Source organism: Falco biarmicus, chromosome Z (genome assembly GCF_023638135.1).
Source record: "Falco biarmicus isolate bFalBia1 chromosome Z, bFalBia1.pri, whole genome shotgun sequence".
NCBI classification, from domain to species: domain Eukaryota; kingdom Metazoa; phylum Chordata; class Aves; order Falconiformes; family Falconidae; genus Falco; species Falco biarmicus.
Window position 1 is genome coordinate 57,826,656 of NC_079311.1, and position 27,197 is coordinate 57,853,852.

The 27,197-nt window shown below is 38.3% G+C and overlaps 1 protein-coding gene across 5 annotated transcripts in view; it reads left to right on the forward strand.

Annotated features, from left to right (window-relative positions):
* The window catches only part of FCHO2 (FCH and mu domain containing endocytic adaptor 2), a 100,131-nt gene that overhangs the window by 17,445 nt on the left and 55,489 nt on the right, over positions 1–27,197 (forward strand). For all 5 annotated transcript variants that reach the window (XM_056323666.1, XM_056323661.1, XM_056323662.1 and 2 more), the window contains exons 3-8: positions 172–246; positions 1,600–1,741; positions 1,833–1,985; positions 6,056–6,160; positions 13,902–14,000; positions 15,116–15,212. In XM_056323666.1, the coding sequence (XP_056179641.1) occupies positions 172–246; positions 1,600–1,741; positions 1,833–1,985; positions 6,056–6,160; positions 13,902–14,000; positions 15,116–15,212 (671 nt within the window). The remainder of the gene's footprint in view (positions 1–171; positions 247–1,599; positions 1,742–1,832; positions 1,986–6,055; positions 6,161–13,901; positions 14,001–15,115; positions 15,213–27,197) is intronic.

A 27,197-nucleotide genomic window follows, 5' to 3' on the forward strand; every position in this document is an offset into this window, starting at 1 on the left:
TATTTTTAAAATACACTTCTGTGATTTTGCATGTGGTGTTTGAGGTGTCATTAAAGTGAGTCATTTTCAGCTAAAGAAAATAGTCCTGTTTTGGACCTTTAGAATGCATATTCATGCGTCTTCAAATATCTTCAAAATTTCCATTATGCTTTTGATGGCTTTCTTTGACAGGGCTACAATAGAGGAGGCATATTCAAGGTCAATGACAAAACTAGCCAAATCAGCGAGCAATTACACACAACTTGGGTAAGTAGGTGTACGTAAGAAAGAAATACATAACTGCACAGATTCAAGCTTGATTCTTCAACATCATCAATAAAATAATCAGGTACCATAACTTTGTCACCTTTAAAAATGTTTGTTAGTTCTTCAGTAACCATGCAAAATATCATGCAGCTATGACAGAAACAAAGACAGCACAGTTCTTTGTTCACAGTTTGAAAAAATCCAGAGCCCAAACACAGAGGAACTGTCTTTCCTCTGTGTTTAAAGCTGAGTTCTTTTCAGACATAATAAAGAACGTGACTTTCTATTCTGTGCTTCCAACCCTATGGTAATTACTCTGAGGAGGGAACATGTGGTCCACAAATGTGGCAATAATTTATTTATTTATATTATTTCTGCTTTCTGGAGTGTCTTCTCTGTCCTCAGAGATGTTAAGAATGAGAGTTTTCAATAGATTTATTCCATAGTTTAATTAAAGCTTTCTAAGTGAGGTATGTTTTTAAAAACTGAATGATTGATGGTTGTCTTTTCATTAGAAAGATGATGCCAACAAGAACTCAGACTTCTTAGATGAGGCTAGATTTTTTTTTATTTGTAGTAATAACAGCTAGAAAGGGAGCTTTCGTCAGTGCATAATTTGATACCAGTTGCTGCTGCTCTTCAAAGGTTCTGTATCTGCATGTTAGTTTGAACTTCAGTGCTTTAAAAACTGTATAGTACTGATTTTTCAGCAGTGTTAACTAGGAAACTGAGGTAAGAGTGTGTCTTTAGTAGAGAAGCCGTAGCTGGAGAAGTCCATTCAGTATAGAAATCTGAATCTGAGGAATGACCTGTCCCCCACCTCCCTGTCCCATACAGTTAATCTCTGTTAATAAGTAAATCCCTTTTACTGGCAGACCATCTTTGCCAATTTTTTTTCCCAGTATCTTGTAGCTGTAATGATGTAAGATAACTAGAAACTTAACTAACCAAGTAATTTCTGATTTGTTTGCACTTTTCAAGTATATGCATAAAAGTACTTCTACATGTTAAAGTATTTTGAGCTGCTCTTGCATCATCTTTAGGAATACCACTTGGCATTATTGTGTGCTGATGATAGAGAAGATTAAGTGACCTGTGCTGTGTTTTACTCATTAGAGTTAATACAGGTAAAATATAAACCATGGAAAAATTAGTAGATAGGATTCCAAAAACATTTGAAAATTATTTAATAAGAATATGTAGCAGTTGTCGCAGGTTTTGTTTGTTGCAGTTTTAGAAACAGAAGTGAACTTCTATGAACTTATATACTTCAGCACTATTTTAAAAATAGATCATATACAGCTAAAAGGAAAAAATCCAAATGAACATTAAATACTATTTTCCTCAATCTAGGACATTTGCACCGGTTTGGGATGTTTTCAAAACCTCAACAGAAAAACTAGCAAGTTGTCACTTGGATCTTGTGCGAAGATTACAAGAGCTAATAAAAGAAGTTCACAAGTATGGAGATGAACAAATCAAAGCTTACAAAAAGGTTATTAATTTTTTTTCTTAAATATGTCCAGTGACTAGTTAACATTAAAATTAAAATGGATTGGTTTTGACAATCATGTGATATTTGGCAGACTAAAGAAGATGTTTCAGGAACATTGGAAGCAGTGCAAAATATTCAAAGTATCACTCAGGCCTTACAGAAATCAAAGGAAAACTACAATGCAAAGTGTGTTGAACAAGAACGTTTGAAAAAGGAAGGAGCAACACAGAGAGAAGTTGATAAGGTAGTTCTGTGACATCTTACTTTAATTCGTAGTCTTGTCAATCAGTAACCTGTATTCACCTTGTATTAGTAAGTGAAATGCTCAGAAGGGGTTATAAGTAGTTAAAAGTAGTAATTGTGACTATTTCATAATGTGCATGACATTTTGAATACCTAGTTATGTTTTGTTTACACTTACTCCTTATCTCTTCTAACTGCACTGCAGTTCTAATCCTGTATTTTTTGAGTATTTGCATCATATGATAATTTTTTTTAGTGGCTTTTACAGAAATTGCATGTAATTCTTTAAGCATCTATGATGATTTTGGATAAATATCCTTAGGTAAATATTCAATGCCTTGGTATTGAATTGAGGAGTAGGAGGTTTTGTGTTGTCCTTTCAGTGAAACAAAGTAGCTAATTACATGAGTATTTGAAGTCTGTTCCATTGAGAAGAAAAAGAAGTTAACTTTACTTTCAGTGCTAATTTAGAAGGTTCCAGTTTTATGGACCAAAAACCCAAGCGATGTGTATCTTGATGTTGTATTTAATACTGTCCTTGGGTTTTGGGGGAGTGCAATCCAGTCACAGAATCACAAAATTACTAAGGTTGGAAAAGACCTCTGGAGATCATCCTGTCCAACTCTGCTGCTCAAGCAGGGCCACCTAGAGCCAGTTGCCCAGTACATATCCAGAGCTTTTGAATATCTCCGAAGATCAACCTCTGCGGGCAACCTGTTCCATTGCTGACCCACAGAGGAAAAAAGTGTTTCCTGATGTTCAGAGGGAGCCTTCTGTGTTTCTTTTTGTGCCCATTGCCCGTGGTCCTGTCACTGGGCACCACAGGAAAGAGGTTGGCTTTGTCTTCTACATACCCTCCTTTCAGGTATTCATATCTATTGATAAGATCCTCCCTAAGCCTTCGCTTCCTCAGGCTGAAAAATCCCAGCCCTCTCATGGAGGAGATATTCCAGTCCTTTCATCATCTTTGTGGCCCTTTACTGGACTCTCCAGTATGTCCATGTCTCTCTTGCAATGGACAACCCAGAACTGGAGGAGTACTCCCGGTGTGGCCTCACTAGTGCTGAGGGGAAGGGTCACCTCCCTTGACCTTGCTGGCATCACTGTAACTTTTTCCTGTTTTCAGGAAACTAAATAGTAGAGAAAAAGAGGTCATGTTTCCCTGTCTGTAATGATGTCTTCTCTTTTTTAAATCTTGATACCTCTGCCTATTTCTGTTCCAATTGCCTGATCTGTGTAGAACCCTGCCTGTTAGAATGGTCTTAGTGCCTCTTATACCGCTGTCTTCATGGAGCGATAGAGTTGGTTATTGTCTTTTTGCTGGTGACAAAAGTGATCCTTTGACCATGTTCTTCTGATTGTTTTGTCTTTGATATAGATGTATTTTTCCAAGCTTCTGTCTCGAGTGATAGTCATTGTTGGATTCTAGACATGAATCAGAAATATGTGGGTTGGCAGGTGTTTTCCTACCAGTGTATTCAAAGTATAATTTTTCTGAATTCTTTTAAATAGATTGAAACTTTTCAGTAGAAAAAGTTGACGTGATAGAAGGTTTGTTTTTAAAATGTAACATTATCATTGTTCAGCTGGAAACAAAAAAATGTCCAGTCTTCCTGATGTCTACATGAGAAGGGAGAAAGAGGAAGCACTGTAGGATGAAGGCCATTTTTTACTGCTTTATGCATATCCCCTAAATACTTCTGTTTGAGCAATAGGCCATAGTTTAATGCTTTGCAGATACTTAAAAAATGTTTCCAGTGTGAGCAGGTGACCATGACCCTCACATCTCTTCAGTCATGTCTTTATTCAGGTTTACACTTGTAATTTCAGAAACACGGTGACAAAGATTGTATTCATTTATTTTTGGTAGAGAATAGGTTTATTACTTTTAGCACATGAGAAGTGTTTTCTGTCAAAATCTCATAATAACTTCTTAATCAGAAAGCAGAGGATCTGCACCAATATGCTGAGAGCTTATCACAAAGCTAAATATTTGGAAAAATACTTTATTGAATAATCTGAGATATCTGAGACCTTGCAATTTTCATTGCAGCTGAAAGTCAGTGTGAACTTGTGTAATAATTTCCTGTTGTTCTCTGACATGTGAACTTCTCTATTTATAGTGACTTGACAAAAATTCGTTGACTGATCCCTATTATTTCACTTGCTGTAAATCTGCTAAATAGAGTTCTAGCAGTTGCTGCACCTGAGAATAGACATGTCCTGTTTTCAGAAGAGATTACTAATTAATCATACAGTGTTCATGTGTTTTATCATTTTGTCTGTCCTGCTGAGTAGTTGGTTTTTGTAGGTGCTCTTCAGCACATAACACTTAGGTTCTGCTTTCATTAAACATTACAAGAGACAGAGGACATTTTGATTTTGTCAAAATACTATGCATATGGCGTTCAATTACATAACGCTCTACAAAACCCCTTGGTTTTGAAGTCTTTTAACTTGGCATTTCCTTCCTTTTAAATGGTTAAGTTTGAAATAACCTTATTGCTAAGTAGTCTTAATTATTTTTTAAAGGAAGTGTTCATAGAGCACTTTGTACTTGCAGTGTAGTAAATGGCATTTGGAGAGCAAGTTGGGACTGTTTTCTTCTTGGTAATTCTCCTGTGTGAATGTGCAAAGTTAGCAATCATGAAGTAAAATTCAGAACAAGTAACTGGTGAGTTGGATACAACCTGTCATGCTTTCCCTTTAATGCCTGAAGGATCCATATTCTTCATGCAGTGTAGTGTTTTCAGGCTCTGTTACGCTGGGTTTAGAAGACTACATGGTTAAGATCTGCTTAAGCTTTCTTTGTAACTGGAAAAATGGAACTGCAGGTTTGGTTCCTTTTCCTTTGAAGTCCTGGTTGATGTTTCCCCAGGTGAACAAGTGCTAGTACTATCCTGTTGCTCATGAGTTTCAGTTATTTTTCTCTTGGAAATTGCAGAATATAACTCTTTCCTGAGGGCATCTTTGTGTTAATTAATTTGAGTTAATAGATAGTGGTCAGCTTTGCAAGTCATTGCAAGTGATAAACAGTTTTTACTGTGGGAGAGATGAAATTAATTTGAAAGAGGGAAGGAGAGGTATTCAGAGCTAGAACAAATAGTAAATACACAGCTATCTTTACTGCTATCATTAACTACTCAGGATTTCTTCTGAGTTACAACTGATGGGAAATTTCAATGAGATAAAGTAGGCATGTTGAACAAAGAGGCTAGAAAAATGCTGGTGTTCAAGTTTATTTTTATTTTCATTGGCTTTTAAGTAGGAAATAGCAAGAATATCGAAGGTTTGAAAAAATCCATATCCTGTGTCATGCTGTAAACTTTGAAAATAACTTCTTCTCTAACACGAACAATCACTTCATTTAATTTTGTTTTGCATGTAATGTTGGGATTCTCCTGTATTTTGCTTTGTCTTTTGAGAAACTCCCAGAAAGATTTTTTTTTTAATTATTAGTAACCAATAATGGGAGAAAAAAATGAATAAATTATAAAGACAAAAAGGACTATTATAAACAACACCGTGCTGCATAAATTTGGCCATCAGTGTGTTCTGCATTAGCTTCACTTTCAAATACCTCTTAATCTTAAAACTCTCGTTGATGTAATGTCTGTACTTACAAATTGCTTCCTTCATTTCTAGCAGAGAACTGTACCTTCTTGGGTTTTTAACCATTGAGTCTTTCAGAATTGCACAACCCTGCATCATTCCTGTTGCAAATCTAAATATTTGACAGGAGCTAATTTGTTAACTTCAGCAATACAAATTTGATTTCAAAGTAAGTGTATTACAGATTTGTCATTGCTGATAAGGGGAAGAGATTTAAATGAAGTAATTGCTTGGTTACTGTTTTATGTGGTTTATGCATACCTTTAAATAGAAATCTCTAATGGCTTGAATCTGAGTTATTTGGTGGTGAAATTCTGTTATGACACTTAACTGTTTTGATATGCCCCTGGTTACTTTTTATAGATCATCCCAGGCTTTCTTTTAATAGTGACTTTAAAAACCTTAGGTCAGATTGTATGTGTGACATTTGACACTTTTTTTTTTTTTACTGATCTGCAGGCAGCAGTTAAAACAAAAAAAGCTACAGATACTTATAAACTGTATGTGGAGAAATATGCTGCATTTAAATCTGATTTTGAACAGAAAATGACAGAAACTGCACAGGTAAGTGTTACATTAAATGAGTTACCTTTAAAATAGATGAATATATGCTATTTCATCTATGAAGGCATCTGAAATCAAAGCTTTTGGAAAAGTGGTTCAAGATAGAATGGTCTCCTTTGGAAATTAATATGAACAATTATGTCAGAAATAATATGTTTGAAGGGCAAACACTGACCATGTATATTGTGATGGCACTGGCCTTGAACGACACAGTTGAGCACTAGCAGTCTAGAAAGACTTTTTGAAGATATTGTCAGGAAGAAAACAAAATGAACTCCTGGAAATATCGTAGATGCATTGTGATCACGTGGGAAATCCTGTGAATTGCTCTAATTCCAGAACTGATTCATAGGAGTTTTACGTTTTGGGATCCATCATGGTTTTTTCATTATTATTGCAGCAAAACATTTAGTTATTTGCTAAAGTGTCTTCCCAGGGTTTACCTGAGGTTGTAAAAAGTCCTTATATCTGTTGAAGTTTCTAGGGTTTTTTTTAAAGGCTTTTGATCTGTGTTCCAGAGGGTATCAAGTTCTCTGTATCATTTCATATGCTGCTGCTTGTTACATTTTAAAGTTTCTCTTTCAAATCTGTTGATACCAGACTTTTTTTACTGCCCCAGATTTAAAAAAGCAAACATCATCATTCTGATTTTTATGGTTGACATATTTATTTCTACATGTTTCTTGGTTTAGTAAAGCTTTTACAAGATAGGAAATTTCTTTTTAGTTGAAAATTATTTGCACTTTTCATTGTTTTCAAAGGTTCAATTTTTAGGCATAGATGAAATTATTAGAGAGATTCAGTCATATTTGTATTTTTGACATCTAATTGTTAGGGTTTTCCGTAACTCCTTGGAAATTAAGATTTCACAGCATGAGTATTATTTAGGTTGGCATGTAAAAAGCTGCCCTGTCCTAAACTGTAAACTGCTTTCCTACTTCGAGAACTTCGTTAGAATCCGATCTAATTCATCTCTGAATAGATGCTCAACACAGCTGTTAGAGAAAGGAAGCCACATATATCACATACCAGAACTCTTCTCTCCCACCCCTCCATCCAGGCATTTGCAGCAAAGAATTGCACAGGCATGCTACTGCAAAATTCTGCTCTTGACATGACTGTTACATTAGGAGTCTTGACAATCTGCCCCTGAAGAGTTCACAGAAGGCATCTTTTTGTGCAGTATCTTGACGTGGTTCTGGTTGAAGGAGCTGTACTCCCTATGCTTTTTCTTTCCAGTTTGAGTTAAATTTGGTTATGTGCATTGCAAATGCTTGAGGCCAGCTGGATGAGGTTCAAGAAGGCTCCGTGCCGGGTCCTGCACCTGGGTCACACCAGCCCCACACAGCGCTACAGGCTGGGGCAGAGCGGCTGGAAAGGGCCTGGTGGGAAAGGGCCTGGGGGTGCTGGTCGGCAGCCGGCTGGGCATGAGCCAGCAGTGTGCCCAGGTGGCCAAGGAGGCCAGCAGCACCCTGGCTTGTGTCAGAAGCAGTGTGGCCAGCAGGGCAAGGGAAGGGACTGTCCCCCTGCACTGGGCACTGGTGAGGCTGCACCTCGAACCCTGTGTTCAGGTTTGGGCCCCTCACTGCAGGAGGGACGTAGAGGGGCTGCAGCGTGTCCAGGGAAGGGCCACGGGGCTGGGGAAGGGTCTGGAGCACAGGGCTTGCGAGGAGCAGCTGAGGGAGCTGGGGTTGTTCAGCCTGGAGAGGAGAAGGCTCAGGAGGGACCTTATTGCTGCCTACAACTACCTGTGAGGAGGCTGTAGGCAGGTGGGGGTGGGTCTCTTCTACCAGGTAACAAGTGACAGAGTGACAGGACAAGAGGAGATTGCCTCAAGCTGCACCGGGGAGGTTTAGATTGGATATTAGGACAGATTTCTTCACTGAAAGGGTGGTCAAACATTGGAAGAGGCTGCCCAGGGAGGTGTTTGAGTCACTGGACTCAACCTTACTGGAGGTATTTAAAAGACATGTAGGTGTGGAGCTTTGGGACGTGGTTTAGGGGTGGACCTGGCACTGCCAGATTAACAGTTGGACCTGATGATCTCAAAGGTCTTTTCCAACCTAAATGATTCTATGATTATTCTTCATTCCTTTTAAAAAATCTGTCCCTTTTAAATATTATTTCAGAATTTATTTTGAAGTGTAAAACAGTGATGATTGCAGTTACTCACTGCTATAATAACACTTTATTTAAAATAAAAATTCAATAAGAGAACTCATGGGTACCATGGTTGAGGCCATACGGCCTGTTGTACTTCTCTCTCATCTCTGATGTGTGAAGCTGTGTTTTCAGTATGTTTTAAATGAGTACTGCTGATAAATACAGCAGTTGTCCTAGTTCCATGCTTCTTCCTTTGTCACTTATTTGTGTGAGGAACTACCTTGCAGAACTAATCCAGCTAAAACTAATGTTTGAAGGAAGGTTGGCTTTAACCCAGAAGAGACGAGACACTTATGGTCTGGTTAATTAAGAGATCTCACAATCATTTGTGCTGGCACAAATGCAGAGGCAATGTAGTACCAAGAGGAGAGAACTGCATCTTTAAGCTGGTTTAATGTGTGACACTGGTGTGGACTCACTTGCACGTGGCAGTTTGTTTAGCATTGTGTATCTTTAAGTAAAAACATTTGCATATCAGTTATCTTTTTTATATCAATTATGGTATCAAAAATGCCTAGGGCAGTTTGACTAGGATTAGGGTTGGAATTGGCATGTATGATTACAAGCGCTTGAGAATTTTTAGTCTAGGCAACCTTTTAAACTTAACCAATATGTATCTTAAAACAATTCTTGGAAGCAAGTATAATATAAGAGCAACAAAAGAATCATTGAAGTGTAACATTCCTCCTGGAAGTTTTCCAGAAGTAATAGTAGGTGGGATCAAACTGACATGTGAATACATACTGCTGCTACCCAAAATGGTAACATTTTTTGTAGTGTTCCTGTTAGTGTAGCTATTGTATATGCTCAGTAAGCATTCCAGTAACTCCATCATTGTGTGGTTTGTATAGTGTGTGGCTCTTCTGGATCAGGAAGTTCCCACCCTGTTTGTTATTTGCCTTGCTCTGGAAGTTACTGAACCGCCACTGAAGCAGATCCTGTGAATGCTTCTGATCCACTGCAGAACAAGTTCAGTCAGGTGGCTTTAAATCTTTATAGTCTCACAAAAGCTGTCTGCAGTCTATACTTTTACCTTACAAGAAGGAGAATGTGTTTATAGCAGTTGACTTACTGCTCTTTGAAACAGTAAGAAAAAATTTAACAAGTATGATTTCAATAAGCTGGCCTTGCTAAATTGCCCTGTAAACTTGTTCCAAGTAAGCAAGAAAGCTGCAAGTAACGAAAAGGAGTTCCTGTTTAGAACTGACAGAAGATAAACATGAAATGGGTTTTGTTGTCAGTGAATTAGTGGAGGAAAATGTAGGGGCTTTCAGCAAGAAGAATAGCTGAGCTCTTCAGTATGTACTAAAAAAAATATCCATTTGAAAATCATCTACAACAGAAGAAGACAAAAGTAACAGCTTATTTTGTATCTAGGGACAGAATATAAAAGTGCTCTTTCTTCAGCTTTCTTATTTGTGTTATTAGGTAGGTATTATGTATTTAAACCAGGCTGAGATGTAGAGGAGGAAAAAAAAATCTTTTTACTGTATCAGATGTTACAGCTGGGGAAACCTCACCATGCTTTTGGGCTGCTTTGTTGTTTTGGATTTTTTTTGGGAGGTGGCGGTGGGGGGGCAGGGGGGGAGTGGGTAAGCAGGGAGCATGGGGAAGTTGGTTAGGATCTGGTTGGGTTGGGTTGTTTCCCAGTACAAAAGTGGTACAAAGTTACCTCTCTCTACAGACCACGCTTACCTAAATATCTTTACTTCCTTAACTGCAGCAGCCCTTTTAATTAAAATTTTAATTTTCACTTAACATGATAATGGACACCTTGTCACTTTCCACAGCTGGCCACATTGGAAATAAAAATTGCCATTCTGCCAGTAAAAGTCATACCTGTGGAATTTGTTTTAAGTATAATGGTGTAGCTGCATCTACAGTTTGGTTGTAGGAGAGCTACTTTAAAGATGATGCAGTAGGAAAAATAACAGTGCCCATGAATATGTGGAAGCCCACTTTACATGAAACACATCTTAGATTATCTTAATTTAGAGTACATTTCACCTGAAACATACTAGTTCAGAAAAGAAAACCAATGAGGAGTGTGAGCATTCTCAGCTGACTCAGTGCAAAATCAGTAGGCTTAGCTTAAATCTGCCTTATACTGTTCACATTCTGTTTTTCTGAGGACAAACATTTTGAATTGCAGTGGTGTTACGCCAGAAATCATGTAGTAGTCCTCATTTAGCTGTTCCTTTTCTCAGTTAAACTCCACCAATCTTGTTGTATAAAATTTACTTATTGTTCCTCTTCTGTCATTTACAATCTCACCTGCAGTTATCAGCTGAAGTGACTCATGATATGTGATTTTGAGAGGCTGAATTTTGAAACATACTATCTTCCTAATCTTGAATTGCAGGTTGTTATTTTTTGCTGGTTTTATTGTGATTAAAGAAGCAGCATGTCCTGGTTTTGGCTGGCATAGATGTAATTTCCTTCTTAGTAGCTGGTGCAGTGCTATGTTTTGGGTTTCATGTGAGAATAATGTTGATAACGTACCCATGGTTTTAGTTCTTGCTAAGTAATGTTTATACTAAGTCAAGGAGTTTTCAGGTTTTTAGGCCCTGCCAGCGAGAGGGCTGGAGGGGCACAAGAAATTGCGAGGAGATACAGCCAGGACTGCTGACCCCAATGGGCCAAATGGATTTTCCGTAACATACACCATCACGCTCAGTATATAAACTGGTGCGAGTTGGCCAGGGCCTGCCGATTGCTGCTCAGGGACTGGCTGGGCATTGGTCAGTGGGTGGTGAGCAATTGTATTGTGCATCACTTGTTTTTTTCCCTTGTGGATTCTATTCCTCTCTCCCCTTCTCATTGCAATTGTTGTTGTTGTTATCACTATTATTATATTTTATTTTAATTATTAAATTGTTCTAATCTCAACCCTCAAATTTTACCTTTTTCCCAAATCTCCTCCCCATCCCTTTGGGACAGAGGGACTAAGCAAGCAGCTGTGTGGTACTTAGTTGCTGGCTGGGGTTAAACCATGACATGGGAAAATATAGTTCACTGTTGTTTAGAAATTGGATTTGACAGAAATTCCTCACGTTGAAAGATTCTTCTGGGTAAGGTTGTCTTATGCAATTGTTGTGCAGTTGCTAAGAAAGTATATCTTATTTGCCAGATTTTTCACCTTGCTAGAAGCTTTTTTTAAAATCAGGTAGCCCAGTCAATTATTGGAAAGGCTCAAACAGCTAGAAGTGCTAAATTACTCTTCCAACAGTCTTCGGTCCTATCTAGAACTGCATAGACTTGAGTTTTGATGATTCTGCTTTTGAGCAGTCTGTTCAAGAATGATTTTTTAAAAAACATTGTAAAACTTATAGGAAAACATGCATGTTTATAAACAGCAGTAACGCTTACTTAAACTTGGACAGCTAAAGATCCTGTTGATGATGATTTCTCATTTGTATTGTACCTTAAAACACTCAGTGGCTTGCATTTGTGGTGTCATTAACATTACAGATTTATTTTAGTACATCTTTTTTCAATGGACTGGTCATTCAAAAGTGAAAGTAAACAATTTGGTTAGTGATTATATCTGTGATATGAATTACATGGTTGTGTTATAGTAGCTCATTTTATTCTTTGATCAGAACCTTTTTGTATTAGATACTGTACAAGGCCAAGATGGCTCTGCTTCAAGGATTTTCAGTCTTAAGTATAAACAATAAATAAGAAATAGGGAAACAGTTGGGGAAGGGGGATGCTTTCCACTGACATAAGACCAAAAATATCCCTGAATGGCCAACTGTTTTGATATAAATTATAGAGAAGAGTTTAAAGGAGACTGGTACCTCTGTTTTGATGAGTTTTATAGGGAGTTCAGACCAAACATGAAGGAAACATCATTGGCATAATTTCAAAAGCTGACTTTGTGTTTGGGTTAAAATTAAGTAGTGGAAACAGGTACACATTGGAAGGACACATTGTGTACATGTGTTGACACACCAATAGTGACTGACAGCAGATAGTACCATAAGTAGTTTTGAAAGCAAGGGAATATAGTTTATATAATAAGGCAATCAGTAAAATAACTAATATCACAGAGGGTGACCGTATCCTCTGTAATTAAGGGGAAGGCTGCTGGAGACAAAAACTAATTTTAATCCCCTTGATTGATGGCTAGAGAGGCACGTAAATATGGCAGAAGATTGAGGGTTCAGAAGTTAGAAGTACTTGTCTGTATGGAATTGTGTTTGTGAATCACAGTAGCAGGAGGTGTGAAACATGGAGAGATGGTCTTCAGAAAACCCTGTACAAACCAGACAGAGGATTAAGTGGTGCGTCAAAGTCTGGACACACTTGAAAGGACAGTTACAGAAGTAGGAAGAGAACTAGCAAAGAGAAGAAGTAAACAAAGATTTCAAGACAATTATACTTGTCTGTTGGGGAGGATGAGGACATTTTTAGTTCTGATCTTTGGCTAGGAAGGCATCATTGAAAACACTGGAAGAGATTTTGAAATGGCTGTTGGCTGGAAGTCTGCAAAGGTTATATATGGTGAGTTTAAAAATCAAAAAAATGAATCATATGTAAAGAAGCAAAGGATGTAAGTGTTAAAGGAAAAATTCACACAGATGGTGGGTACCACTAGGCTTGCTTTAATCACAACTCAGAGTTGAGCCACTATCTCAGTGAGTGGCAGAGAACAAAGGGATGCAGCACAGCTTAGTACACACTTATAAAATCATTAGTCAATGTCCAGAGGTTTTTAGACGTTCCCTTTGGCCTTGTCAGTTCTGCAAATCCATCACCTGACTGTCCCAGGTGATTCATCTATTCGGTTCCAGTCTCTGCCTCGGTTCCAAGGTCCTCCTCGGATCATGATCTCCTTTCTGCCTGCTTTAACTCACATAGTCCTTCAAGCACAATTAGTCTTTGAACAAGCAATTCCTATTCACATATACTATTTTTTTTAAAAACACCTGCGTTTCTGAGAGCACCTGTGTATACAAATTGATCAGCTATTGTTTCTCTATTCTCCTACTGATTAACTTGACTAAATTTTAAACCAGCCTTGGATTAGGGCTATAAAAGGGACAAGGCCTGGTTCTGCCATTTAGTAGCTCCAGCACTTTAAATTTCTTAATTCAAAATACATTTTCTTTAACAGTAGGTTTAACTAGAAAAAGAGAAAGCATGTGTATATTGTGAGAAGGAGGAGAGGGTGCTAAGAAGGAGGTGGAAAGCAGATCCAAAAATAAGATTTCTGGGTTTAGGTGAAAAAACGAGACTCCTGAATAAGAAGAGGTTTTGGTTTTTTTAAGGATCCTCTAACCCTGTTTTCTTTTGGTAGAAATAGGTCAGATTACGTGGCCGGTTAAAGAGCTAAGTAAAAGAATTGGATGATGGTTATGAAACGATATATTATATTTTAAAGTACATTATTTTGTAACTCTGAATTCCACACCTTCCTTTCTTAAACATTGTAAATACCGTGATCAAGGTCCGGAGGGGGAAAAAAAGGCCGATTTCTTTTTTCCATTTAGTGTATTTAATTACTAGAATTTCAGGTTTAGTATTTCAAGAAATATTTCCATTATGATTAACTGTTTGTATTGCTTTACAGAAATTTCAAGACATTGAAGAAACACACCTTCTTCGCATGAAAGACATTATAGAATCATTGTCAAATACCATAAAAGAAATTCATTTACAAATAGGAGAGGTAATTTTTATATTATCATTTCTTTGTTTGAATTATGCTACATAGTTTTCTTAACCATTAAATGGAACATTTCTTACTGTCTTTGTGTTAATTACAAGATCACATCTTTCAAATGATGGTGAGTTCAAGATAAACTCAAATTTTGATGGCTTCCTGTTCCATTTATAAGTTCAGTATAGCAAAATCTACAGAGTCAGTCTGAATAAATTTTGTCTTAACAGAAAACAAAATATTTTGACAATTTGGAGAACTTTTAGTGTATTTCAAAGTTCTGTTCCCTAGATACTGAAGTAGCACTCATTTCACACAATTAGGGTACCTGTGCTTTTCTTTGACTAAAACTTGAGATTATATCTCTCTGAAAAGTTTCTAAATTTTTTTACACACTTTGGGTTTTAAGAACAAAAGTCGTTCAGTAACAGATTTTGTAGTATCTTTTCTTTAGCTGTAAGTTGGTTTAATTATTAATCCTTGTAAGTAGACCTTAATTTTTAGATGTTTTGTGTGTAATTTTATTTGCATACACTTAAGAGTCGATAATCTCTTCAGTTTTGAGGTTTTCTGCTAATGAATGATGGTCACAAGGGTCATGCTATTTATTTCTAAAGCATATGCATACTGTCTTGTTGGAAAAACTCCTTATTGACAACATGTGATTATTCCTTTATCACACCAAAAACATTACGATAGTAATGCTTTTACTCAAGCAGGTGGGAGCTGTGATAATACAGTAGTTACTGTTCACACCCTTAACTGGTGGTGGCTTAAGAGACTGTTCATATTCCTGACATAGACATGTTGCTGACAAATGCAGAATATGATACATAGACAAGTTGTTTACATGGAAGAAATGGATGTAAATCCTAGACCTGTCATCAAGCTATATTCTTCCATTCTTAATTTGTATCTGTATTGTAGTCACACTTGCTAATACTGAAACAAAGAAGGGATTTCCTTCATAAAATGCCTGTTAATTTGTGGAAGCCCTCTAATATATTTTATAGGGAAGTATTTGGATCCTTAACTCTAAAGAAAACCACTTCTTAAAGTTAATTACATTTTTTTCAATTACTGCTTTTTAAGTTCTTTTTATGTGTGGTGTCTATTTTTTGAAGGTACATGAAGAGTTTATTAATAACATGACAAATACTACAGTTGAGAGTTTAATACAGAAATTTGCTGAGTCAAAAGGAACTGGAAAGGAGAGACCTGGTAAGAGATTAAAAATAAGGGTAGGAAATGTTGATTTTGAAATTATAGATTTCCACTCCTAATAAAAGGTCAAACAAACAAATATTTGTTAATCTGTTATATTTTTAATGTACTTATTTCAAATTTTCAAAATTAATTAGGTTTAATATTAAATAATCCATAGAAATCCACAAATTATTATGTACATATAACATTTGTGTTCATAAAACGTGGCAATTTGTAGCTCTGAGTAGACCTTCATGGAAGCTTTTAAACTATACTGTTCCTTGGTATGACAGTGAAATTTGTCAAGAAACTTCAGTTTCTTGCACAACCTACGTGTTGTCTGCTATGTGTTTCTGTATAAATTCTATTTCAGAACTTTATTTAATAGAAGTTTATTAATATATTTAGAACAGGTGTCTATAAAGCTGGTTATTGAACTGCTGCAACAGTTGCATGAGTTTATTTGGTTATCTTACAAAATTACCCATTTTAATAGATTGTATATGGAGTGTTTCTTTACTAAGCAGTAAATTGAGTAGTACTTTCTGAAAGTATTGCTTTTCGGGTGTGGTGTATATGACTTTCCTGGACTAGCATAAAAAGACAATCTCACATTACTGTGTATCTAGCATTATAGGAAAAATGAAGAGTTCACTTTAATATTAGGGCATGAATACAGAGTCACTAGGTGTGTGAATACAGAATTTCAGTAGTGCTGTTTTCTATTCAGCACTGGGACTCTTGACTAGTATCTCTGTCTTCTGCTATAGAAGCACAAAGGCTTTTTCAGAGTGAGGATGTATTACATAACAGAGTAGAACTTGAGAATTTATATTAAATTGTTAAATATGTTTAGCAGGTATCTTACAATACCTCTGCGAGGTGTTTTGAACATAACATTGTTTCATGTTCTTTCTGTGATCCACTAATGCTGATATCTGAGTGGGCTGAGGTAAGATTGTACATGGAACAATTTTCAAATGTTTCCTGTGTATTTTGCAATTTTCCAGTAAAGATTAAAAAAGGAAAAGTATGAATCTTAGGATTTCAAATTCAGTTGGTCTGATCAGGATAAAGGTGTGAAAATTCAGTGTTCAGACCTCTTGGACTAGCTATTGCCGAGACGTTGTGGCTGGGAATCTCCATCTTGCATTTAGGATTCTGAGTCCCTGAGTTCCAAAGACCCTTGCTAATGTGTCCTAGAGCATTGTGCGCTTCAAGTCATTTATGTTATTAGTGTGATTTTTTTGCTAGACAACATAGTAATTGTAAGAAAAATAACACTTTGCTTTTTAATTTAGTGGGAGCAGTTATACAAACTCTGTACTTGCTGCTTTACAGATTTTTCAAATCCTATTTGTATTCTCTGGGGCCAAATAAAAGCTTTTGCAATAGCAAATGTAATTTCTTCAACTCTTTTAGTAGCAAAGTATTCAAAGAAAAGGTAGTGTGTTTAGTGTGGAAGTGTTTGCACCTTTAATTGTCTTTACAGTGTTAAATTATTGTGTTGATATCAACTTTATAACATGGTGCAGAGGAAAAGCACAGGCAAATTCAGCAGTAAAAGAATCAATTAACAAGAAGTTATGAAGTGTCAAAGACTAGAGACACCAACTGCTAGTGATGTTAATTACAGTTACTGCTTCTATTATACTCATTTTATTAACTTAAGAGTTATGCAGCTTTGATAATTACAAAAATCTGGGAGGCAAAGTGAGGTATCAGTCTTCTAAGAATGAAATGGAAATGTCCAGTGTGGTAAACACTGCTTTTTCTTGATTAAAAAAAATACTTTTCTTCATAGCAAAGTATTTTAACTCATGGAACGAATGTTGAAAGTCTTTCTCTGTGTGATGTATTTATTAATTAGGCTGGAGGAACATAGCTCCTCAGATAAATCTAAATGTGCAATGTAAAAATTACACTGACTTGGTGTATGAAACAGCTGCAGAAAAAAGGTCTTACGGATGCTTAAGATTCCAGTCCTAAATCTGAAGGAAATGCTTTGAAATTCCCCAGGACTATGTAGGTCTTCTCCCTTCCATGTTATTTGTGGGCTAGTATACTAAGATGATGAGTTGCTTTCTGAAATACTGAATTCTGAGAACAAAATAAACTAAAATGATAATACATAACGAAGTAGTTTATTTTAGTATATTCCATCTATAGTTAAAGTTCCTTATAGCTCACTTGCTTCTGTTTAATCTGTAAAAATAAGAATTAATCTGAAATTAAGTACAGAGGAGGGATGTTTTATTGCATGGGCTATAAAGAATTTACAGTAAGATTTTCTAGATATAGGCAATTTTTTTCTTAAACATTCATCTGTGTATCTGAAATTTCTTTGTGCAGTAAATTCCTTTGTACCGGATTATATGGGCTCCCTCTGGTGGCTAATTTCTGTCACCTGAAGTGATAATATACAGGGCCTTGTAGAGTTTTAGTTTTAACACTGTTTTTCTAGTACAAATAACGTTTCTTTCAAGCAGTAATGCTTTGTGATTTTTTTTAACTTCACTTATGGACTTTACAATGGCTCTTTTTTAACTGCTACCTAAACAACTTATCTAGTCAGCTTTATCACCTTCTTACTAAATTTACATTAATTTTTTTAAAATCTTAGTTTATTTTTTAGTTTGCAATTTTTAGTATATATACTATATATATATTATATATACAAATACAGTATTTGAAGAAGTTGGATTCATTATTTGTTTTCTCAATTCCATTCAGTGTAAAAGTAATAGCCACATACATCCAGTTGCAAATCTTTTCATTTTAACTGAAGAAAGAATCACTTATTGTAAAACATTTTAGAACAGAAAGAGAGCTGGCAGGACCTGCAATAACCATTAAGGCTTCAGGTCAGAATTTAATGTGTTCTCTGAACTGTTTCTCACATCCAGAGGGACCTGGGCAAGGTCAAGAAATGGGCCCATGTGAACCTCATGAAGTTCAACAAGGCCAAGGGCAAGGTCCTGCACCTGGGCTGGGGCAATCCCAGGCATCAATACAGGCTGGGGATAAAGGGATTGAGAGTAGCCCTGCAGAGGACTTGAAGTTACTGGTGGATGAAAAGCTGGACAAGAGCCAGCAATATGTACTCACAGCCCAGAAAGCCAACTGTATCCTAGGCCACATCAAAAGAAGCGTGCCCAGCAGGTTGAGGGAGGTGATTCTGCCCCTTTTCTCTGGTGAGACCTCAACTGGCGTGCATCCAGCTTTAGAGTCCTCAATACAAGCAAGACATGGATCTGTTGGAGGGAGTCCAAATGAGGACCGTGAAAATTATAAGAGGAGTGGAACACCTCTCCTGTGAGGAAAGGCTGAGAGAGTTGGGGGTGTTCAGCCTGGAGAAGAGATGGCTCCAAGGAGGTCTTATTGTGGCCTTTCAATACTTAAAGGGGGCTTATAAGAAAAATGACAGACTTTTTAGTAGGGCCTGTGATGATAGGACAAGTGCTAATGGCTTTAAACTAAAAGAGGGTACATTCAGACTAGATATAAGGAAGAAACTTTTTACAATAAGGGTGGTGAAACACTGGAACAGTATGCCCCATGCCTGGTAACATTCAAGGCCAGGTTGGACAGGGCTCTGAGCAACTTGATCTAAGTGGAGATGTCCCTGCTCGTTGCAGGAGGGATTTGGACTTGATGAGCTTTAAAGGTCCCTTCCAGCCCAAACTATTTTATGATTCTGCAATATGTTCCTGCTGTTAGGTCTAATAAATGGTAGGTTTGAAACCATCTGTTGGAAGAAAGTTTTGTCACACACATGGTCTTGCAGTGTTCATCAAAACTTGTTGCTCACTTCGGACGAATCAATTTTCTGTTAGTGATAGGCTGTTGCTCCACGTTCTTAGGAAAATTCATTCATTGCATGGCAGAAAATGTCTGCTTTTCTTCCACCCAAAGTGTATGTTAAATCAATAACAGAGATTATGTTTAGTCCAGATTAATGATATACCAATGAGTGCTAGCTTTATTTACCTAATCTTCTAAGAATCCATCAAAAAAATTGGCTTGTTCCAATATGAAATGTTGATACCGCATGAAATACAAATGCTAGGAAGTATGAGCTCATGTTCTTCCTAGATCTTATGTCTGAAATTGGCATGATAATATCTAATGCATTTGATTGCCTTTATAGCTGTGGTTTATCACAAATTACTTCTAATTTTTAGCTACTGAATTACTGTACCCTGTTCTCATATGTGGGGAGCTAACTGTGTGTTTGTCCCTGTATTAGTTTTTGCCCACTATACAATTTACCCAGAAGGTACCTTGAAGGCCAAGTAAGAAGAATGAGTTGTGTTGCATTGTCCAAAAAACCAGGAATGAAGGCCAAATTCATTAATTAGTTCTGGTGTCATTGTTAGTGGCTGTTTGTAATCTATTAAGTTGTTCCTCTTATTTTTGCATTTTTTTCTTAAAAATCTAATAAGGAAGAAATAAAATTTTGTATTATAATATTAAAAAAAAATTAAAGCCATAATCTTTGTTGGCTCCTGTGCCCTCCAATAAAACAATGATCTGCAGATAGCAACTGCTACATATGCTGTGCCATTATTCAGTGTGGGAGGTGTGGTGAGTCATCTTTTAACTGTAATTTAAAAATTGCACAGTCTGAAGAAGCCAGAACAAGATTTGCAACTGGAACACACAAGTAGGCAGAGAAGATCTGGTAAAGAGGAATAGTCAAATGCAAGTTGTCCTTGAAGTATACTAGTAAAAGCATTAGAATGTGAGCTGTGGAAAACACAATATCCAAAAAGATACTGCATGTCTCTTTTCATTATCCATCCAATAAAGTTGAACTTTATGGAGAGTCTAGAAGAAGTTCGCATTTTTTAAAACATTGTAAAACTAGTGCCTGCAATCCATCAGCTCTTTGGATTAAATGATAACAAAAGTACTTTACACTATTTATTGTCCCCAGTTGTTGTTGGTCAGTCATCACTGGCTCTTGCACATATATTAAAACATTTGACTTTTGTCCTCCTTATCCGTTTAGATATTAAGAATAATAGTGTAAGTCCTTTTAATCAAGTGGTGCTTCCACAGATGATAAGATTCAGAAAAGGACAAATGTAAAATTCCTATACGTTTCCTTCTCCACAAAATCAAAAAAATGGCAATTTGGTCAATAATTGATCAGTGATAGTGGTTAAAAAAATGTTTGGTCTGTTGCTTTTTGGAGCTAATGAAACCTATTTTGGTTTATTTGCCCATGCAGAAAAAATTGTCTCAAGGCTGCTGGTAACTCCAGTCATGGGAAAGTTTAAGGTCATAGATGTCAAATGGGGACATTTATTCAGGATTATTATTTTTTTAAAATGTTGAAGTTCTTTCTGGGAAGGCTGTTGAGTAGTCTAGACTTGAAAAATTTATCAGTGACTTAGGACAGATTTAATGTCAAGATCTCCACTTCCTCAGAATGTAGCACATATCAGAAAAAAATAATCTTGGCATCCTTGTCAATGTGCTAGTGATCCTTGTCTGTTCTGAGGGAACACGTTTGGGAGCTCTGTTTCTGCAGAGCTAACTCATTTTGTATTTTGAAGTCTTAAACAGTAATGGTTTATTTAGGTATGGCATTCCTGCTGAAAGTGTTGTGGACTTTTCACAGGGTGCAGAACTATTGGTAAACCATAATGTTAACAATTTGGATGGCAAGCAAAGCAGTTTAATCTGGATTCCTTACTAGTTCATTAATGCTGCCAGCATTGTCTGTTAGCAGAATCATAAAGCATTAAAGCTTCAATTTAGTAAACATTTCAAAACCAAATTTTACCTAGGCTTTAATTCAACTGATTTCAGATTCCATGAAACCAACTGGATTGTTGGTTATTTGATTAGAATAATGTTTTATGTGGCTGTCTGTTGGCTGTGCTGGGGAGTTAGTGCAGACTTTGGTGTGAACTTATGATGTGCTGTCAGGTCTTTTTTATGTTGCTTATGTGGGCATTTTCGTCCTAAATCCCTATGGGACTTACTCCTTCTGTGTTTTTTCCGAAGAGCTTAAAGTAAGCTGCACAACTGGAAAGCTAGTGCAAATAGCTAGTGCAAATATGTAAATGTACAGTTGTGCTTACTCCATGTTAATCATAGAATCATAGAATTATTTAGGTTGGAAAAGACCTTTGAGATCATCAGGTCCAACTGTTAATCTGGCAGTGCCAGGTCCACCCCTAAACCACATCCCAAAGCTCCACACCTACATGTCTTTTAAATACCTCCAGTAAGGTTGAGTCCAGTGACTCAAACACCTCCCTGGGCAGCCTCTTCCAATGTTTGACCACCCTTTCAGTGAAGAAATCTGTCCTAATATCCAATCTAAACCTCCCCGGTGCAGCTTGAGGCGATCTCCTCTTGTCCTGTCACTCTGTCACTTGTTACCTGGTAGAAGAGACCCACCCCCACCTGCCTACAGCCTCCTCACAGGTAGTTGTAGGCAGCAATAAGGTCCCTCCTGAGCCTTCTCCTCTCCAGGCTGAACAACCCCAGCTCCCTCAGCTGCTCCTCGCAAGCCCTGTGCTCCAGACCCTTCCCCAGCCCCGCTGCCCTTCCCTGGACACGCTGCAGCCCCTCTACGTCCCTCCTGCAGTGAGGGGCCCAAACCTGAACACAGGGTTCGAGGTGCAGCCTCACCAGTGCCCAGTGCAGGGGGACAGTCCCTTCCCTTGCCCTGCTGGCCACACTGCTCCTGACACAAGCCAGGGTGCTGCTGGCCTCCTTGGCCACCTGGGCACACTGCTGGCTCATGCCCAGCCGGCTGCCGACCAGCACCCCCAGGCCCTTTCCCCCCAGGCCCTTTCCAGCCGCTCTGCCCCAGCCTGTAGCGCTGTGTGGGGCTGGTGTGACCCAGGTGCAGGACCCGGCACGGAGCCTTCTTGAACCTCATCCAGCTGGCCTCGGCCCATCGGTCCGGCATGTCCAGACCCCTCTGCAGAACCTCCTGCCCTCCCACAGATCAACGCTCCTGCCCAGCTTGGTGTCATTGGCAAACTTACTGAGGGTGCATTTGATCCTCTTTTCCAGATCATTGTTAAAGATATTAAACAGAACTGGCCCCATTACTCAACCCTGGGGAGCCCCACTGGGGGCTGGATGTAACTCCATTCACAACCACTCTTTGGGTTCAGCTGTCCAGCCAGCTTTTAACCCAACATGGAGCACACCTGTCCAAGCCACGAGCAGCCAGTTTTTCCAGGAGAATGCTGTGGGAGATGGTGTCAAAGGCTTTGCTAAGGTCCAGGTACACAACATCCACAGCCTTTCCCTCATCCACTAGGCCAGTCATCTTCTTGTAGAAGATGAGGTTTGTCAAGCAGGAGCTGCCTTTCTTAAGCTCATGCTGTCTGGGCCTGATCCCCTAGTTGACCCACACGTGCTATGTGATGGCACCCAGGATGATCTGCTCCATAACCTTCCCCAGCACCCAGGTCAGGGTGACAGGCCCAGATCCTCCTTCCTGCCCTTCTTGTAGATGGGTGTTGCACTGGCTAACCTCCAGTCAAGTGGGACCTCCCCAGTTAGCCAGGACTGCTGATCAATGATGGAGAGCAGCTTGGCGAGCTCCTCCAGCAGCTCCCTCAGTACCCTTAAGTGGATCCCATCCAGCCCCATAGACTTGTGCATGCCCAAGTGGAGCAGCAGGTCAGTTACTTTTTCCTCCTGGGCTGTGGGGACCTCATTCTGCTCCTCCTTGTCCCTGTCTTCCAGCTCAGGGGGCTGAGTGCCCTGAGGGCAACTGCTCTTGCTATTAAAGACTGAGGCAAAGGCAGCATGAAGCACCTCAGCCTTTTCCTTACCCTTTGTGGCAGTGTTCCCCCCAACATCCAATAAAGGGTGGAGATTATTCTTGGCCCTCCTTTTGTTTTTAATGTGTTTGTAAAAACATTTTTTGTTATCTTTTAGAGCAGTGGCCAGTCTGAGTTCCAGCTGGGCTTTCACCTTTGTAATCTTTTACCTGCATAACCTTGTGACATCCTTATAGTTCTCCAGAGTTGTCTGCTCCTTCTTCCGAAGATGCTAAACTCTCCTTTTTCCCCTGAGTTCGAGCCAAAGCTCTCTGTTCAGCCAGGCTGGGCTTCTCCCCTGCTGACTTGTCTTCCAGCACACGGGGACAGCCTGCTCCTCTGCCTTTAAGATCTCCTTCTTGAGGAACGCCCAGCCCTCCTGGACCCCTTGGCCCCTCAGAACTATCTCCCAGGGGACTCTGTCAACCAGGCTCTTAAACAGGCCAAGTTTAAGGTAGCCATTCTGCTGACACTCCCTCCTTACTTCACCAAGAATCAAAAACTCTTATCATCTCATGCTCGCTAAGTGCAAGTTGTCCTGTGACCACCACATACCCACCAGCGCTTCCCTGTGTGCAAACAGCAGGCCCAGCGGGACATCTCCCCTGGCTGGCTCACTGACAGCTGTGTCAGGCAGGCATCTGCCCCACACTCCAGGAACCTCCTGGTCTGTGTCCTATCCGCTGTGCTGTATTTCCAGCAGACATCGGTAGGTTGAAGTCCCCCACAAGAACAAGGGCTAGTGATCGGGAGACTTCTCCCAGCTGCTTGCAGAATGTTTCAGCTGCCTGTCTGGCTGGGTGGATCCCTGATCCTTACCCACAAACATTGAACCCTACTGTCCCATCACTCAGCTCCAAGCAGTGGAAACAGTCCCTGACATACGGAGCTACCCCACTGCCTCTCCTTCCTTGCCTGTCCCTTCTGAAGAGCCTGTAGCCATCCCTTGCAGCACTCCAGTCATGCGAGTTTCCCCCCATGTTTCTGTGATGGCGACTATGTCATGGTCTTCCTGCTGCAAGTTCCTTCTGCAAGTGCACATTCCTGTTCAGTTAGTGTGTTGTGTTAAACTACATGTTTTCTATATAATGAAGAAATGTACAACAGGGTAAAGTAGGGAAAAAAAAGGGTTAAGAATAACTGTAATTGTATTGCTGCTAAGAATTTTTAGAAACTAATCCTTTCCCAGACACTGAGAGGCTATGGTGTATTGAAGCTTTCTTTGATTGAAGCTACTTGCTTTTTATGTCCTTCAATAATGAATTCTGCTTTGAGAGAAAGATTTGAAAAAGTGCTGGGTATGGCATTTATTTTTTCCATGGGTTTGTTTGATAACAAAATATATTTATAACTTTTATGAAAATGCTTTTCTAGGACACTAAACAGCAACAAAACAGATGGAAATAAATGCTGAAAATGGTTAATACTAAGTTTTAAACAGCTCTGCATGACATTTGAGCTTCTTTTACACAGAGAAGTGTAACAAAGCAAGTATTTATTTTATGTTCCTATAAATTATTTTTCTTTGTATTTTCTGTAAATATTGTGAATATTTTAGTATTTCCAACACTTGTAATTAGGTGCATAAATAGCCTGAAGTGTCACGATTTCTGAAGGCCTGTGCCCATGCGTAATTCCACACAGAAAGCTGACTGAGGAATGAGTTTAATTTATCAACACTGACAGTATCCAAGCAGTTCAGAAAAGTATTGTTTGTAAAGGAAGGCAGACCATTGCTGTACTTCAGAAGTTAATGGAAGAAATTAAGTGTGGATATCTTCAAGGATTTTTATGAGAAGCTGGGCTTGAGGCAGGTAAAAAAGTATTTAAGGGTTCTGTGCTGTAGAGATCTGGTTTTGATAAGGAGCTGCAAGCTCAAGAGCTGGACCATCAAATGTGTCTTAATTCCTGTCCTAGATATCTATTTTATTTTACCTGCAAAAATTGCATCCCTTCATAACCAACAAATGTCCCAAAACTGATGTGGACTTAAGGAAGTCTCATCTGCCAGCATAGATTTTTAATAATCATATATACCTACGTTGCAAACCTGTTTTAGATTGTGATGTATTTATTTTTAATGGTCTGGAGAGTTATAAATGTACAAGTTTTCTTCAGAAAGTCTCTTAATGCAAGTGGAAGACTAGTAGCATTGATGAAAATACCTTGGACAATGTGTGTAGATACAACAGGGCAAAAGCTGCGTTTTGAATGATCTTGGACACACAGTAAGATGAAGTACTGTTGGGTCCTCTTGAATTTTCTTGCTACAAACAAAAACAGTTGCAGCCTGAGGCAAATAATTTCTCAGGGCTGTGGGAGTAAAGCAATGTCCATTTCAGTAACTTAAGTAGGAAGAAGATATTATTAGGTGATAGTTGTCAGAAGATGCAGTAGCATGCAGGATAGGTGCTATGAGCTTTTATGCACCTGAAAATAGAAATAACATCCTGAGATGTGTTTTATGCTAATAAAGAAAATAAGACCTCTACTTCAGTTACATAAAGTAACGTAACCTGACATAGGATGAATTTTCAGGGAAAGGTTTGGGGTTTTTACTTTGTTTGTTGGAGGCTGGTTTTGTTTGGTTTTTTTTAAGATCGGAAACGTTCTTTGGACAGGATTAACTAGGCCGTTAACTAAATGGCCTTTTCAAACACAAGATTTTCACATGAAGCATATTTATCAAAATCAGAAGGAAGAATTGTATTCTTTTCTCTGGGTTTGGGGTTGGGTTTTTTTCTATCAGAAGATAAAGCTTACAAGAAATTATATTTCCTTAAATCTGGAAAGATTTGGAAACCTGTTTGTAAACATATATGCATGTAGTTCATTCATAGTAGACTGCAATGTTAGAGAAGAACAGTGGCTTGACTTTTAACACAAGCTTTTTGAGGAAAAATGTGGTTTTAAACTAAGGAAGCAAACACAGGAGGGTAAAGTTGGACTTAAAAACAAACTTAAAACCATCTATCTTGTCTAATAGTCTACCTTTCTAATAAAATTTAAATAAATCCAAAACCTTGCATATAATAGTCTATCTAGTATTAGTAGTCACTAAGTTGTGTTGCACAGGTTTCTGCTTCTAATTAACTCAGAATTTCATTGATGATAATACTGCAACATAATAGTACATTATACCAGGACAAACTACTATTGGACAACATCTGCATTGAATTGACTGCCTGGTCAACTACATTTGTATGTCATACTCTTTCTTGAACACAAATATTTATTCAGGCATTTAAAAATGAATTCCCACTTGACTTGTATTTGACCTTTTGTGTCCATGGTGGTTCTCCAGAAGTGCAGGATCTTTTCTGCTTTGTCTTCATTATCTCTTTATTGTGGTCTTAACTGTTATAGATCACCTGGGTGACCTTCAGTGTCAGTAATTCCATTTTAAATGATGTATATTGATTTGTCTGCATTTTGGTAATGTAGGGTACAGTAGGGTACCCCCTGACCTGTTGCCTGAATAGTATGAGGGTAGGAAAAAGGAAAATGTCTAAGCAGTAGCTAATTGAGCTAGCTGCACAGACCCAAGCCCAGTTTTAACCACAGCAATAAAATTCCAAATTCCTATCTTTTACTAATAGTGTCTGTAATTTAAATTCTTTGTATAATTTTGTAACTAATTTGTTTTGAAGAATTTTCTCTGTTGGTTGCTTTTTTTCAGGGGAAAGCGATACCAGAAAAACAGTATAAGAAATGCTGTAACTGTCATTAAACTTCTTCCTAAGCCTTGGAAATTGAGTTTCAGAGAGTCCCTCTCTGTTTTACTGTCATAGCTGATACAGTGCTTTAAAAGGCTATGTAATTCTGTGTCATTTTTGATAGCCCGGTTCAGGAAGAACGGACAGGAGTGGAAAACTGGGGTCTTGTTACATGGATTTGTCCTCTTTGCAACCACCAAGTTGGATACTACTATGGATAATATTGGATAATAGTATGCGTATTTTGTGTCTTTAAATGCTGAGGTACATTTCAAGGTCAAACCTATACTGTCTTGGGCTCCAAGTAGCTCTTTGGGCATAAACATGGGGAAAGATTTTAGGGTAGTCCTTAGTAACATGTCTTGTTGTGCCCGTAGTTTCAACTTTCTTCCCCCACAAAGCAGAAAAAGCAAACCAGGAAGAATTTCACCCTCACTCTCTTTGCTTATTGATGGCACATGTATGGAAACTGATACTTCCCA